Source organism: Ambystoma mexicanum, chromosome 12 (genome assembly GCF_040938575.1).
Source record: "Ambystoma mexicanum isolate Mex_15411 chromosome 12, UKY_AmexF1_1, whole genome shotgun sequence".
Lineage (NCBI taxonomy): Eukaryota > Metazoa > Chordata > Amphibia > Caudata > Ambystomatidae > Ambystoma > Ambystoma mexicanum.
In genome coordinates, this window is record NC_090936.1 from 46,467,253 (window position 1) to 46,484,164 (window position 16,912).

The following is a 16,912-nucleotide window of genomic DNA, read 5'->3' on the forward strand; positions in this document are numbered from 1 at the left end:
TAGGGTCATCCAGACGCCAATGACTAATTTTTGACTCTCTTAAATGTGCTCTTATCAATGTGATTTCTTTAGGCGCCCATGCATAATATCCTTTGCTTATGGCACTATCCAAAATTATGGCTCAGACACTGTCGAAATGAATGCGGTGTATGGCACTATCAAAAATTGGATGGCCATCCACAACCTATGCCTGAACGATGAAAAGACTGAGCTCCTTGTCATTGGCTCCCCACATCGGATCAGCCACTTTGATTCCTCGTCCTCATCTTTTGGCATAGATTGCTTTAGAAACTCGGGGGGGGGGGGGGTTTGCCTCAAGGCTGACCTTTCCATGACCAGACACATTCATGCTCTTGCCTCCTCCACCGCCTACAATGCTGGACTCATTTCCTTGAGCAGACAGCTCCTATCTCTGAGTAACTGCATCACCCTTGCTTAAGCGCTCAGCCTCTCTAAACTCGATTATTGCAATGTCCTCCTCATGGAAGTCAGCCGGTCAAGTGGCACAGCGAGTAGAGCGCTCGCTTTGACACCTGTGCAGAGCCTGCTAACACAGGTTCGAATCCTGGCAAGGCCAAGCTCAGCCTTTCATCCTTCCTGAGCACCACACACCGTGGGTAATAATAAGCAGCGCTCAGATACCTGAGGGTTCGTAGCGCTATATAAATGCCAAAGTATTATTATTATTATTATTATGGGTACTTCCAACGCTAACTTGCTCAAATTGAAACTACTCCAAAACAAAGCTCTTCCCTCTGCCCTCAGCCTCAAACGTTTGGACCACATTTCTGCCACCAGACGTGAAGCCCACTGGCTCCCCGTCAAAGCTTGTGTAGAAATTAAAACATTATCCATCACGCATCACTCTGTACACAACGAAGCACTCCAATACCGAAATAATTCCCTCAACCAAATCACTCCTGTTCGCAAACTCCAATCTAACTCTCTCTGTGAATGCCATGCTTCAAGAGAAAAGAGGTTGGTGGAGGCAGCTTCCGTTTACCGGCTCCCACGCGATGCAACGCTTTACGCTGCTCACATCTGTAATGAACAATCATTCCCTGCCTTTAAACAAAACGGACCAAACCTGCTTTTTGACAAATACAAGTTACAACAATTCCTTTATAGTATTCTGTCTTGACGGGATTGTGTATTTTGCTTTTTCCCTTTTATGCTGTACTAACGCTGTGATACCCTCTGATCTGGGCATTGTCAAAAATGTCATAAATAAACTGATCCCGGCCCAGCGGGCGATGACCAGGCGCAGCTTGGAAAAGTCTGTCCCCCCCTTTGCTCAGGAAGGAAGGTGGTGGAGAGCTGCCAGCAAAGTTTTAAACTGTTGGTGGTTGTTGCAGGGAGGCTATTGTACCCAGGAGGGAAGAAGCAGGGCAAAGCAGAGGAAATAATTTAACGTGAAAAGGGTTCCTGATGAGAGGTAAGATATAGGCAAGTACCGGGACAAGGAAGAGGGACATGGAGGTATGGGGCACCACACAAGTCAATATGATGCGCTCCCATGGTCTCTGAAAGAAGACCCTCTTTTCCCTGAACTTTGAAATGATGTACGCCCCTGCACTGGGACCATTCATTGTTTGTTCTAGAACACGCTATCACAGCAAGTCTAGGTTCTAAGTCTTACTTCCCTGACATTTTCTCACATTCTCACCTAGAACAAGTCTCCAATTTAGTACCACACATCCAAATACTCAAGAACACAACTTAGAAGTTATACTCTATTTTGTAAAAGTTGTACATCACGACTACTTACTTAAAAAGCGGCAGTTTACGGACTAAAACTGTAGGGTGTGCAAGTACTGTATGTAGTAGTATGTGCATGCTTCGTCATGTCTCAAAAAAGAAAGCTTATTATATCTCACGCGGACACAAAATAGCATTTAGTCTTGAGGTGCACGTGCGCCCAGCGAGTGACCCCGCGGAAACTTTGAAGGAACTTGGGGCTGCAAGAGGCTGTGGGGCAGGGCTGGAGAGCGTCCCTGGATAAGTGCACCTTGGGGCAGAGCGTGGGTGCTGCACGGGTTCCCGCAGCGCTGCGCTGCCCTGCAAGTGCTGGGCACTGCAGTGCACTGCGCCAGAGACGGCTGCCGCGTTCCCAGGGCCTCGGGCTCGGCTTCCGGACTGCGCGTGCCCCCAGCTGCAGGCTCCGCCTCGCGCTGCCATTGGCTGCGCCGCCTCCTTTGTTTGCTGCCTCCGCAGGCGCTCGGAAGTTTGCATGAGTCTCGCGCACTGTGTTCCAGGACCAGGCGCCGCGTTTCCGCGTCAGGCGGCAGCACCACCACCAGCAGCAGCACCAGCAGCAGCACCCACCGCGCCCCTCAGTCCCCCAGACAGTAGGGAAGAGCAGCCTGGACTTCGGCCACCACCACCATGGACTTGGAAAACAAGATGAAAAAGGTGAGCGTGGACACGTAAAGTGTTAATCACCGGCTTGCTTTCCAGCTGCCCTGCCAACGCCCAGTTTGGGGTGCATTGCACCCGGGTCCCCTGGAGTACAAGAGAAGTCCTTTTGGGTGAACAAGAAGGGGGGAGGGCGGGGCTAGGAGGCGTCTTTTGCATGCAAACATGCCCCTCCCGTTTCAAAGGTACTTTTAGGAAATACAGGACAACAAGCTCCAGAATGCAAAAGGGAGAACACAACACAGAACTGGACAAGCATCGGGTAGGAAATCATGAGGCATGTCATTGCAGAGCGACAGTCCTCGCCCAACATTCTCTGTGCCCACTGCATAGTGTGTCCTCCGGGCTTGTGCCTGATTTAATGGTTGCAGCAATCTCGATAGTTTAAGCTAAATCCTATCCGGGCGTCAGGCTCGATGCCACGCGCCTGCCCGTAAGGATGGGTTGGGTTCCGCAGCGCGACACTTGTCTGACACGAGTCCCACTCACTTGACACAAGTCCATAACGCACCCCCTTTGTCACGTCCACGTTGTTTCTCTTGTGGATTTGCGCCCTTGAAATAGCATGCACCTGGAATTGTGCAATTGTCGCCACGTTATCTTGTAAGTGTGTATCGCGTTAAGGTGTGGCGTGTGAGCATGTGTTTTTAGAGGTGTGGTGGCAAGTGTGCCGCAGGTCACAGCACCTCAGTAAAAGCAACTGCTGGGATAGCTGTGCTAACAGTCCTTTTTTTTTATTGTGTCGCGGTTTACAGAAAACCTTTCACAAATGTACAAAGCATAAAAAGGATAAAACAAGTTAATTTGCACAAAACACACAGTAAAAGTGCTTCGAATTCACAAAGTTCCTATCATGCGACTTAAGGGTAACTTAAACCAGCTACGGATCACCCACCTTTGGCTGACATCAACGTATGACGCAAAGCCGTGCCACTTTGCAGAAGCTTTGTGGCACGACATAGCTGTGTTTTTCAAACTGTGCCCCCAGGCCCCCTCACCAAGTAAGATCTGACTGAGGATGTCTGCAGTGGCATCACTAGAATTCAGTATTTGGGGAGGGGCAAACCAGACCAGGGGGCACAAATACAACAGCTGGGGGACATGGTGATGACACATCAAGGGTATGGCGACCGGGCATCCCAGTTTTGGACCGTCCAGGAATTGGACCCTCTGCCCACCCCAATACCCCCTGCCCCGTCCAGAGAGTTTTTTTTCCTTTTAAAAATCCAGTCCTGGTTTTAGGGAAAAGCAAGGGGTGACAGCCCGAAGCTTTGGGTAAAGGGCAGGTGACAATTTCACGAGTAACAATTATACACTAAATTTACATCATAACACAATCAGAATTCTGCCATGGCTTGATGGGCTCAACCCCCAACCTTTAAGGTACCAGTCGCACGCATTTAATGATTGTGCCAGAGAGACCAGCTTAGACAAAAATGAACTTCGAGGCCTGTAGCGCAAGCTCCTTTTTGGTTAACATGCTGACATGCATAAACTGCACACTTTACATTATATGTTATTTATATAGTGGGGCAGTGCTGGAAATAGTGGGAGTGGGGGCGTCTTGAGGGTGTTGGCGAGGGGCAGCTATGGGTGAGTGAGTCTGGTTGGGGAAGTAATTTTATATTGTTGGCTTTCTCGTTTTTTTGTCTTGAAAATCTGGTTAACCTAAATAAGGGTCAACCGGACAATACCTATATTTTACCAAGCTGGTTAAAAACATTCAACATTTGAGCATGCTCAGGGTAGGTATTAGCCAATAAAGTTTTTCTTCACGTTAATAAACATCCTAAAATGTTAACTCGTTTTCAACAGTTGCAAAAATGCTCTATGCACTCAGCACAGCAAGAGACTGCATTATTTTAACTCCAGCAGACAACACTCCCAGCACAGCTTCAAATAATGTGTAGTTAGAGGTGGCATTGAACAGAAGAGACATGCTTCCAGCTCAGCTTTAAATAATAGCCTGTCAAAAAGACTCTGTTTAGCAGAAGAGATATCCCTCAAATCTCTGTTTCAAGTCTGTTTACTGTTGCATACAGGCGCCAACTACAGGACAAAAGGAGGCATCTGCTACCCTGGTTCTGAGTCTCTCTCTTTGCCCCTGTAGAATTGACCGTTTTCAGTTTCTAATAATAATAATTTAGCATTAATATAGCGCTACGAACCCTCAGGCATCTGAGCGCTGCTTATTATTACCCACGGTGTGTGGTGCTCATTTATTGACCTCAGAAGGATGAAAGGCTGAGTTTGGCCCTGCGAGGACTCGAACCTGCTACAGCAGGCTCTTCACAAATGTAAAAGCAAGCGCTCTACTCGCTGTGCTATTCTGACTGCATGTCCAAGTAGCGGCTGGTGAATTTTTTAATTGGAGGGGTGTAAGTGTGCTGAAGCGACCAAGCATAGGGAGGAAGCCCAAACCAATCTAAGGGGTTTTGGGGAAGTTCCCCCTCCCGAGATAATGTTTAAAGTAATGACTTAAAATGGTGCATTTAACAGCACACTTAAAAAAAAAAAAATTGGGTTAAAAGCCAAAGAGTTTGCAATTGGTTTGTAGGCTAACTCATGAAAAGATGCAAGTCACCAACAGTGTACAGGAGCATTTCCCCAACATGTTTTCATGATGCCTTTGCCCACAATATATGCCAGTATTACATTTTCATGCTGTGGTGCCCATACATTTCTATGTCGGCTGCACCAATATATGCCATTATTCCCACATATGAACATACTCCTACATTCATGTTTGCTTTGCACATGATGCCAGTAATAATACTATCGCCTTTTGTTTTAAGATATGGCATTGTCCCCAAATGAACATACTCCAGTTGGCTTTACCATTAATAATGTCATGCCGCAGTATACACACATGATCAAACTGGCTGCATCAAAAATGCCAGTCTAGTCCCGTAATAACACTTATCATGCTTGCTTTATCAAAAATGGCCAAAACAAAATGTCATGCCACAGTAAGAAGTGGCTACATTAAAATGCAAATCTAGCTAAATAATTAAACGTATTATGCTTGCTTTATCGTAGATGCCCAGTGAAAAATGCGAGGCCCACCACAAACATTCATGCACTCGCTCATTGACATGCGTATCCATCATACACTCACTCTTTATGCACAACACAAGCATACATACAAATATCAAAATTAAATAACCGTCTGCCTTGGTCTGGTCTTGAATTTTTCTCCCAGCGCCGGGGCTCATGTGTAGCAGGAACCAGGAAGCAAAGTGCATTTCCTGGTTACTGCAAATGTGCGCAAAAAAAGCAAGAGGGCTGATGACAAAGCACCCCACTCCGTTTGTATGTAGGGGAGGCGCTGGAGCACCCCCTTGCACAAACATGCAGTTCCCCGGCCAGCATCCCCAATGGGCCATGCAAGGTTATGGAAGCAAAACATCCCTTGTTTTACATGGCACATTAGACATGTGCAGCTGGGGAACAGAACTGTCAAATGGGAAACTGTGTTTCCCTTTGACAGTTGAAGCCAGCAAAGGAGCGCTCGCTCACCTGCAAAAAGCTCATTATTTACACTGGGCTGGCCCCCCCAAATAATGGTTGAGGGGGCCCGTGGGTCACCGCCCCCTCGTCCATTATGGACGAGCCACCACTGTGATACCTTCAGTGAATCTATGCACAAGGACAGTGTGGTTGTAGATGCAATATCACTGATTTTGAAGTCATGTGCATGAACTAAACTATTGATAATGCAGTGATTTTGAGCTCATTAAGGCATCCATAGAAGTGCCCTGTTGTAGGCCCGGTGTAGCCCCAAACTAAATGCAACCGACACACAAAGGGTGGATTATTCAGGGCTTCGCGTTACATCCACCGCACACAGGTGCAGACAATATTACAACCCTTACCAACCTCCTAACAAACAAATAATACAAGCATTAGCTACTGAACTGCAGTATGATGGATGACTTTCATTCAAACATTTCTTATCAGTCACTTTCTACCAGAAAGTCATACAACCATGATGTCATCCTCCTATGTGTTCTTCTCGGGTATCTCCGCTCCTGTCCTCTATCTTCTTTCTCGTATCCTGATCTACTTGTCTTGTATTATCCTCGGCCACAACCGCTGGAAACTGGAATTCCTCACCTACGCTGTCGTGAGCATCTGGTTCGTCATCCGCCTCACTCCTGCCGATTCCCTGTCTCAGACGCCTGGATCACCTTGTTAAACTAACTGGAGTTTCGGGTCACCTTTTCACCTACCTTCCTGGCCGTGACTATAGACCCTACGTTCTTCCTAGTGATTGTCCACAGGGCCAATTCATGAAGCAGATCCAACTTCTGAGTGATCGTCCTGTTCTGCAGCAATGCAGTATCCCCTATTACCAGAGGCGATACCAGACTCCTACGTCTCATTTCTCCGTCATTGCTGCGTCTGTTACTCCACTTGCATTGAGCTGTTCAGGAATCATTGAACCAACCTAGCTCTGGGGAAATGCTTGTGGATGTTTGAGGTGGTTCAGTCATTTAAAAAAAAAAAAAAAAAAAAAAAAATCAAAAAAAAAGTTGAATTTCTTTTTCAATACTTTTATTTATTTTTTTTTCGAAATGGGGGGGTTTCCACCCCAACCCCTCTTTTTTCTATTTATTTTACCCCCTTTTTTTATTTTTATTCCCGGACCCCAAAATAAATATATAATTAAAAAAAAAAGAATTCGACTTTTTTTTTCGATATTTTTTTTTTCGACATTATGTTTTCGAAAAAATTACTGCACACCGTTTGAGGCGTCGTCCTAAATGCCATCATAAAAGTAGTCGGTGCTTCTGGAGAGGTATGCCATGTTCCATCGCAATTCTTAACCTCTTATGCGCATAAACTACTGCAAATCACCATTGATCTGGGGCCAAAATGGTGTAATGCGCGCACCACAACAGGAATTCCTTAAACACTGTTCCTTGGAACAGTGGACCATTGTCCGTCCTCACCGACTGCGGCAGTGCATGAGCCACAAATATATCCTCAATGACCGGGAGCACCACCTCTGCCAGTGTTGAGCTAACAAGTTGCACCAACGGATACCTTGGCAAGTCATTGAGGACCACCAGGAAATTACTGTTCCGTAGAATGGTTCCAAACTCCGGGCCTTCTCACAGTTCCTCGGCTCTTTCAGTTGTCTGTCTAGGAGGCGATTTAGGATGGATTCCAGCACCCTTCCATAATTTGCATTGCACAATTCTCAAATCTGTGGGGACCTCCAGAACAGGGAAACTAACCTTCTCCCAAGGCAAGCATTGTTCTTGCCTGTTCCATGGTGACTGGTGTGTGCCTTTTCCAGGGCTGCGGGAATCAGGGCTGGGGGAATAACTATCCTTGTGTCTCGTAGCAGCACCTCTTTAGCTCCCACTGAGAGTTCAGCTCTCGCTTTCCAGAGTCCATTCATAAATGCCTGGTTGTGAGGTGCGCATTGGCCCACATTGCCAGCAGTGTCTTCCACTGACCTCCACATAGTTGGTCTACCACCAGCCGTGTACCGCTATGCTTACTTGTTGCTGCTGCGATCCCCTCAAGTGACATTAAGTTGGGAACCGTGGTCCTAGTAATCCGTTAACCAGCTCCTCGGTCTCCAATGTCTGGACATCCTCATTCGAATCTATAACCAGCAGATGCCTCGAACAGTAATCTGCAGGATTTAACGCACCCGCCTCAAAATGTAACGTTGCTCCATTATCCTACAGTTGCAGCATCCACCTCTTCAATCTCAGATGCGGGCTCAGGGCAGAGACATGTAGTAAGGCAGCGATGGTTTGTGGTCCATGGCCACAGTGATAAGCCAGCCAAAGACAAATATATGAGCATGTTCTGAGCCCCACAGCGTGGACCGTGTCTCATGCTCAATTAGTTGTGACGAGTGGCACTTCTGGATGATTTGGCCACTAATCTCTCCTTCGTCCTGGAACCCACATGTGGAGGCCAGATGACGCAACCGGGTACAGAAGGTGTCCACAGATTCTTTTGCCCCCTGTTGTGACTATCTAAACTGAAACCTTTCATAGTTCACACTGACCATTTGGGTAAAATAGTTTAAGGCTGCTTTGTCTGCAAATAACCCATTACCCTGTGGCAATGTTTTGAAAAGGCAGCGAGCTTCACTGCCGGCATAAAAGAGCAGCATAGAGTGCTTCACGGCTTGGACCACTTGTGTATAGGTGCGTTATAAATGCCATATCGTATTGTATCACCCCAAGCACCGGATCTACCACTTTTCTCCCGTGGACGCGCCACCAGGGAAGACTGTTTGTTTTTTCTTTCCGTCTCCATCCCGGAGCCATTTGCCTGGTCAGAGCACCCACCTCTTAGCCTCCAGCAAGTAGGTCTTGCTTTTCCAGCGCCATTGCCGGCTCTGCGGCTTGGTGTAGCTTGTCTGAGAGACTATTCTCTGCGTAGCGGTGCGTCTCCTCCCCCCATAGGATTCGCACCTCTATTCTCAGTCCACGCTGCTCTTACGCACATCGACACAATAAGAATTCTGCCCATCCTCTTTGATTATAGCATTCGGATGATGTTCAGCATTACCTGAAGCCAACAAGTATAGGAAGGGCCTTTGTTATGGAGATACCAAAGTCTTTCTCACACCCTTTGTTCCTTATGTAAGGGTGCAGCACAGCGAGTCTGACACAGTGGTGGCATGCTTGTTGGAAAAGCCTTTTTATTATAAAAGTAAAGAAATCTTGCCCTATTCCTATAAGGGGTTGCCCTACCACAACTAAGAAAACATGAAGGACTATGTCAGGATGTCTTGTAAAGTAAAATATCCACTGTCCTGTGTACAAAACTATTTCCGTCCCCTAAACTAAACTAAGGAAATACCGCCCGTCTTCTCGATCCAGAAGGATTCTTTTCTCGTTCTGGATAAAGACCTTTAATGTTCAGTTTGTGGTGTGAACAAACGCAACGAGCGACTCATTAAACACAGTTCCCAAACATCAAAGTGGTGGAAGTTTCTACCAACTTAACTTTACCACCAAGTCTGGTGCACTATCCTGCCAGATAATTCCAGAAACATATCTCTTCTTTTGGCAATGGGTCCTCGACCCCTTGTTTCAGCTTCTTGCACTTTTGGTTCTTTCACATGGGTCCCAGATCCCTCGGGGCTGTCTCTTACTTCCTTTAGCCTTCAGCCCCTTGTCTATGTGTTTCTCCGCTCGTGTATGGGTCCCTGACCCCTGTGCTTTGCTTTTGTGGGCCTCGCCCAACTTCATAGGGATCCCAGACCCTGGTGTGTTGCTGTCACGGGTTCTCTACCACTGCTTCACTCAATGTCCAATTGAACAGACCTGGTATACTCTCCTGCCAGGTACCGTTCCATGTAGGATATTTTATTGACTCCTGACAAGCATAGCCTTGATTTTCTCTCATATTGATTTTCAGTGTCCCAGACCCTCTTAAATTGGCTTTGTCCTTGAATTTCTTTTCAGTCCCCGACCGGTTTATTTTGGCTTTGCCTCTGTGGTTCACTTGGGTACTGGACCCCTTTGTATTGACCTTCCAGGACACTTGGTTTACTCTTCTGTCAAGTCTCTATTAATGTGGCATATGTCTGTGTCTATGTCCTTATACATCTTGGGTTCTTTTAGGTTCCTTGACTCCTGTACATCGGCTTCTGTTCCTATGGGGTCCTGACCCACCTTAGATTCGCCCTCGTTCGCTTCTCAGCCCCTCTCATGGACCCAGGGAGCACCTGTACCTTGATTCCGGATTCCTTCTGCATGACCTCCTGCTCTGGCTCCTCAGACTCTCTGGGCAAACTTCCAATCATTCTCTTTCAGCTCCCTCTGTCGTCCCTGCTTCTGCTTTAGCGATTCAGGCTGTGCTGCTTCCTCCAGGAGGCGTCCCAAGTCTTCTTCGTGCTTAGTTTCTCTTTGGTTTCTTGTGGTCTGCCGGTTCTTGGCAACACCGTTGGAGACGGTGGCTCTGCTCCACCTTCTTTCTGTGTTGTATGCAGTGGCGTTCTGGCCATGCGTCCCATGTGACCACCTCATCGCCAAATTGTTGTAGGTTCGGTGTGGCCCCTCCCCAAACCCACACAACACCGCTAGGATGTTTTTGTAACTGTCTGCCTCTGTAAGAGACTGCCCCTTTCATTCAGGGCATTGTGTCATGTCACCATTTGCAGCGCCTAGGGGTGGATGATATTACATGCCCTACAGTAGAAGGCTTCTAGAGTAGCTCGGTAGGTTGGGTGACTGCTGCTGAGATCCTGTATATTTAAAACGGTCTGTAAATCTTATGACTATTTGCAATTCCTCATTAAAAACAAGTGCTATTAAATGTGTTCAGCCAGGGCATGCGTTGGGCTGGTCTCTTGCTTATATTCAGGACGGGCAGGGGAATTTATGTACCCATAGTAATTAAAAGTTGGCACCCATGAGCCCACAGTTTAATTTCAGAATAACTTATGTCAGCACAACATAAGCATTTATTTTTGATTAACCAGTTTCACAAGCATATAACATCTTTAGCAATATATCTTGTGATAGAACACAAAGGAAGGGGCACAAAAACGACAGGGTATTTGTGTGGTAGACCAAAAAAGAAACGCATTTAAAAGAAAACGAGTATATGTAAGTTTAAGAAGCATGTTACATTTTGGAAATGGTTTTTTTCTTTCTATGTGGTAGCTGTACATTTGGAAAACAATAGTTTGCCAGCATGTAGGAAGTCTGCTTTCAGCAGTGGTGGCTCCCACCCCAGCGATATTCATGGCCTGTTAATTCCTGTGGGGTCCCCTTCAGGCCAGAAGAAAGAACCTGGGCTGAGCCAATAAGGCCTGCAAACGTGCGAATGGCAGCTGGCAAAGTAGCAGCTATATATGTATTTGCACATCCTGCACAGCATTTCATAAAATGATAGATGGAAGTTTTGTTTGCTTCTGAGGAGTGGGGATGTGGAGATTGGCGCCCATCAATGTCCTCGTCCAAATGCGTTCACGCTTCTTGCAATCATCAGAGAAGTTGCTTAGTTCATGGTTGACTCTAAATTCAGCAGGGAATTTACTGTAGTTTTTCGTAGGTAGCCGGGCACAGTCTCTTACTTCATTTTGTAATGTTTCAACCCCAGGTGGAGGAGAGGTTTTCAGCAATGTGGCACTCCTTAGTGAGGGATGGGTTACCCACTCTAGAGACTGGTCCTCCTTAGAGTGGCCGTGGAAGACGCAGAGGCAATACGTGGCATTGAGCTCGAGTGCGCTCCCTGGTGATGGTTGGTCGTTTGGGTCCAAAGGGAATAAGCAGGTTTTTTCATAAATATTAGACTAGAAGTTTATGTATTTGCTGCGTCAGTGGGCACTAAGAAGCGATAAACCCAGGACATTGTGTGAGGTCTTTGGGCAAGAGGCCCACTGTTTTTTTTGTTTTCCCCAAGGGCACCTTGTTCACCAAGAACATGAGTAAGCTGTTTTATTTGTAAGTGGGGGTGTATCAAGAGGGAAGTGCTGGTGAGTGAGCAGCTATAAGTGACTAGTTGAGAGTGGTCAGCTGCTAATGAATAATTGAGTGCAGGCCTGTTGTGGCATAGGCCAGTGGGTGCCAAGGCAAGTGCTGGGAGTGGGCGGAGGATGAATGTGATTGTGTGTGGGAGGCTAGGACCCGGGAGAAAGGGCCCTGGTCCCCAATCTCAGCAACTGTGGGGTTTAGCAGAGGGAGGAAGGGAATGAAGAGGAATGTTTTGAGGAGCTTCTGGAATTTGAGGAGATTCGGCTCAAGACGAAGAGGAATGGGGGAGGCTGTTCCATAGGAGGGAGCCTGTCGAGGAAACAGATTGGCCACCAGCTCGCTATTTAGAAAATCGCTTGACACACAGAGTTGGTGTGGGGGGAACGTAAAGATATGGAGGCAGAGTATTTATTTATTGAGAGCAAGTCGTAAATACCGTGGTCCCCATCCCCAGACAGTCTTACGGATGATGAAGAGGGATTTGAATTTGATCCGTGAAGCAACTGGGAGCCAGTGGAGAAATTTTAGGGCTGGATAGATGTGGTAGCCTGGGCTTGAGGCCAAGGATAAGTCTTGCAGCCCTATTCTGGATTAGCTGTACCGTAGAGAAGAGGAGGGTGGATTAAGGAAAAGGCTATTGCAGTAGTCTAGCCTAGAGAGGACCATATCTCTAGAGACATTGAGCTTCTGGGGGAAGTGAGGAAGGGAAGAATTCCTTTGAAGAGGTGGATGCATCGAATGACTTAATTGGGCAAAATTGAATAGAAAATATTGTAGTGGGTGTGTGATTTGATTGCTGCTTCAAACATGGTCCTATTCTTTATATGAACGTGATGGAATACATGTCAAAGACATTCCAGTCAAGTAAAGCAATTAATAACCACTGAGCTTTTTTTTGTTAAATTTAATTTTTTTAGAAAACATATATAGACATGCATGAATTCATGAGTGCCACTACAGCCTTTCACGTATCTTGCTAAATTATTGGGTTTTTAGTAGGAAACCCAGATGTCCCGAACGGGGTGACCCCTGTCTGCTACCACTGAGCAGCAGCAAATTCATCTTCATCTAATCCTCGATCACCTTTAAACATGGCATTTAGTCGAATTATTACAGAATGCTGCTTATATCGGTTAACTTTGACAATTACCAATGCGGTGGACGCAGAAGGCACCAATTCTATAAACTAGACTCACAGCCAGGAACCACCCTGACTTCTGACTTCAGGACTGTAACCTTTGTTTGGAAGCAAGGAACCGTGTTGCTCTGTGCCAAAAGCTAAGTGCTAAAACAGGGATGTGGGGCAGGGGGTCTGCTACCTTTCATTGTGCACATGTAACATCAGCATAGTCTATATTGCCAGATCACAGGCCTCAGAGTCCAAAACATCTGGTGAGCTGTAGGTTGCGGATCTCTGCTCTAGAAATATAAACCTAATATTGGAACTCACCAGTCACCTCTTGAGGTCATCCAGTTTATGCATTAAGCTATCGTGCTCATCCTTCTGACCACACAAGCTTGTGTGAGGTCCAACACTCTTCTCTCGTTTAGGTCTCTCTGAAGCTACATTACAAAATGACCCTCTAAGATTTTGGTTGAGAATCTGGTGGCTAATTGTTGGGATATAGAGATCCAAGTAGAAATTGTTCAAGGCTGTAGAGTCGATGTTTCACTGGCAGTATTTTTTTTTTTTTTTTTTTTTTTTTTTCTTCCTTCAAAAATTATGGTTGCAGAGAGTTTGGATTGGGTTGCAAAGGGATTTGAGCACTGATAGGTGAAAGAAATTGTTGCTGAGTCTTAAGAACGTTAGGGAAAGGAGCCATCCTGGAAAGTATGAGATGTTTAAAAAATAAGGTGGTGTACATGACTTGAGGTCCGTACACGTGCAGTGTCTTGTAGTGGTTTCAAGATCAAGCATCTGTCCTTCAATCATGGTCCCTGCTTCGCTTTATAATTAAAAAAAATATATATTTTCAAAATGTAAATTATTTTTTAAAGTAAGTTTCTTGAGGGGGCGGGTGGTCTTGAATTCAAGGCTGGCAAATGGGTAATTCTTCAAATGCTGACTCCATTGAAAAGAAAGAACATTTTAACCGAAGAGTGAGTTATTGGGCTGATTTCACAAAAAGAAAACCAGAAGTAGACCCACATATTCAAGTAGGGGCACTCAGAATGATTGCAAAGTTATTTGAAACCATCGCAGATTTGAGACCTGATGAGATTGGACTGCCTGTGATTTGACGTTGGACAGCGCTTTAATCACAGAAGTAAATGTATATGGTAGTAAGGCATTTTAAATAGGGTATCTGGTTTTGCGATTGGGTTGGGCAAGATTCCTGTAAATCTCAGGGCTCTCATCAGTAGGCAGTTTTTGACCATCCAGAAGTTGATATATATAAAGACCAGCCTGGCCCCTTCCTAGAGAGATTATTCTGTACCTTGGTATCGGAGCTGTAGAGCCCCGCAGCAAGCTTTTTATTTTTGTTTTATTTGTTTGCCTGTCCTCAATCATTCCACGGGAACGTCTGCTAGTGCGCGCACGTGCCACCATTAACCGGATGTGAATGTCGGTCTAAACGGGTGGCGATACACTCCTTAATTTCGCGGTTCTAACACCATGTCTTTCCCTGTAGTGATCTCCCTCGCCCAGGTAACTCTGCCAGCTTCTGCCGCTTTATCAGAAGAACAGTAGCAAAAACCGGTCTGGCCGACAAGAAAATTTAATTTATTTTATAAAGTGTGAATATATGCCTGCTGTCCACATAAACTGCATTTAAAAAAAAAAAAAGCGGGGTTCTGCCCCAGGACATTCAGCATCGACGTCTCCACTGATGCTGCTCCCCTAAAAGCAACTTCGAACTTGTGTCCGTTCTCAACTTCTGTCTCCGCAAGATAAATGCCATTTCATTGCTCTTCCGCACACAGTGGAAATATACACATTAATAGGGTAGAATGTACACATTTTAGAAAAGAATGCATGTTCTGTCAAACTCGCTATGCTGTTCTTACTCCCAATGTGTGTTCAGAACGAACAATCCAACCTTCGCAACCCAAAATGATTGTAATTGTTCCACTTGGTCCGCTAATTCAGAAAACCCTAAATCCTCAAACAATTCTCGATATTCCTTTTTAGCAAAATGAATCGATTTGCACCCTGTGCGGTGATGCTTTAAAGATGCGTAAGCCCGCGGGGGAAAGGGCGAAGGAGTTTGCCGCATCAAGGAAGACTTGCAGAGAGGGAAGCGCTTTTTGTGGCCATGCCCCCCTGCTTATTTCTGCCCCCCCCCCCAGGGTGAAGCCTGCACGGGAAAAGGCACAGGAGATGGGTGCTTACTGAGCCAACAAAGACTGTGCTGGTGCTTGCGAGGCAGTAGTATGTATGGGAGACCAGGTGAGAATCGGTTAACTCTGTGATATGGCTGCTGCGTTGGCAGTGACATAGCTAATGTATTCCGAGTCACCCTGTCGTGGTGCGTGGTTATCAACCGGGTGTCTAGAGAGGTAGTCCGCTGGATTGTTCTCCCCTCCTGGTCTGTGTATAATGTCAAAATCATATTCTTGCAGACTGGTACCCCATCTCTCGATCCTGGGGGGCATTTACGTTCGTGGGTTGCCAAAAAGGGACAGTAAGGCTTGATGGTCTGTGATTAAGGTGAACCTCTTACCAATGATGAAATTATGAAAGTGTTTGCACGCCCAGACAGCTGCCAGGCTTTCCTTCTCTGCCTGGGAATAGGCAGATTCAGGCGGGGCTAGGGCTCTGCTGGCATACGCCGCTATGTGCCTTGGGTGCGTGTCCTGACCACTGGTTTGCGCTAGGATGGCGCCTAGGCCCACCGGACTGGCGTCTACCACTATCTCCGTGTGCCACTCGGGGTCGAAATATGCTTGCTTCCTCGCCTCTGTGAGGGCGTGTTTAATAGTGTCGAAAGCTACTTAGCATTCCTCAGACCATGCAAACGTGACATCTTTCTGCAGTAGGCGCCTCAGGGGTTCAGTGATGGAAGCAAAATGCGGAATGTAGCGAGCGCAGTACCCGGCCATCCCTAAGAATGATCTGATGTCGGCCACCTGGGTAGGTTTGTCCAGCTGAAAGATGGTGGACACTTTTTCGGGGTCAGGGGTCATTCCATCCGCCGAGAAAATGTGGCCAAAGAACTTGAGTTTGGCCTTGCTGAACCGACATTTGTCAATGTTGAGGGTTAGTCCAGCATCCTGCACTGCCTGGCATGCCTCTCTGAGAGCTTCATCATGTTCGCTGCGAGATTTTCCAAAGACCAGGATGTCATCACTGTAAATTAAGAGTCCCTTTTACAGGACGTATGACCTGTCGAATTGTTTCATGAAAAATCTCAGCCGCAGAGGAGATCCCAAAATTGAGCCGCTTGTAGCGGAATAGTCCATCATGGGATGCGAATGTGGTGATGGGTCGTGACTCGGGATGAAGTACCAGCTGATGGTATCCCTGGTTTAGGTCTAATTTCGAGAAGAGGACGGCTTTGTTTAACTGAACTATCATGTCCTCAATCTTGGGTCCCGGATGTCGCTCTCGCTGAATGGCCGTGTTGGCTACTCTCATGTCCACGCATAGTCTCAGGCGACCACCCTCTTTTGGGACAATTACGAGAGGTGAAACCCACGGTGTCGGTCCCGTGGCTCTTTCAATGATGTCGTCGCGTAGCAGTTGGTCTAGCTCTTTTGAGACTGCATCCTGTAGGTGGAATCCTACCCGACGCGGTGTTGTGGGACTGGTTGAATGGCTGGGTCTATGTGTAGCTTAATCGGTGGGCCTTTCATTTTACCTAGACCCTGACACAGTTGTGGGAATTCCTTGATGATGTCATCTTTCGTGATGACAGAGCTGTCATGAGATACCATGGTACGTATTTGTCCCTGCTTGTTGGCATTTGACTCTGAAGATCCGACGACATCTCCCTCTCGGACTGGTATATTGATTAGACCCAGGCATGATGCTGTCCTATAACTCAGCAAGCAGCACCCTTTGGTGGGGCTTCTTATGACGTGAATGACGGTGT

At 46.6% G+C, this 16,912-nt stretch overlaps 1 protein-coding gene across 1 annotated transcript in view; it reads left to right on the forward strand.

Annotated features, from left to right (window-relative positions):
* The first annotated feature begins 2,194 nt into the window (after nucleotides 1–2,194).
* The window catches only part of TES (testin LIM domain protein), a 115,422-nt gene continuing 100,704 nt past the window's right edge, over nucleotides 2,195–16,912 (forward strand). Inside the window, exon 1 of the mRNA XM_069627928.1 lies at nucleotides 2,195–2,412. Coding sequence (XP_069484029.1) covers nucleotides 2,386–2,412 — 27 coding nt within the window. The 5' untranslated portion in view covers nucleotides 2,195–2,385. The remainder of the gene's footprint in view (nucleotides 2,413–16,912) is intronic.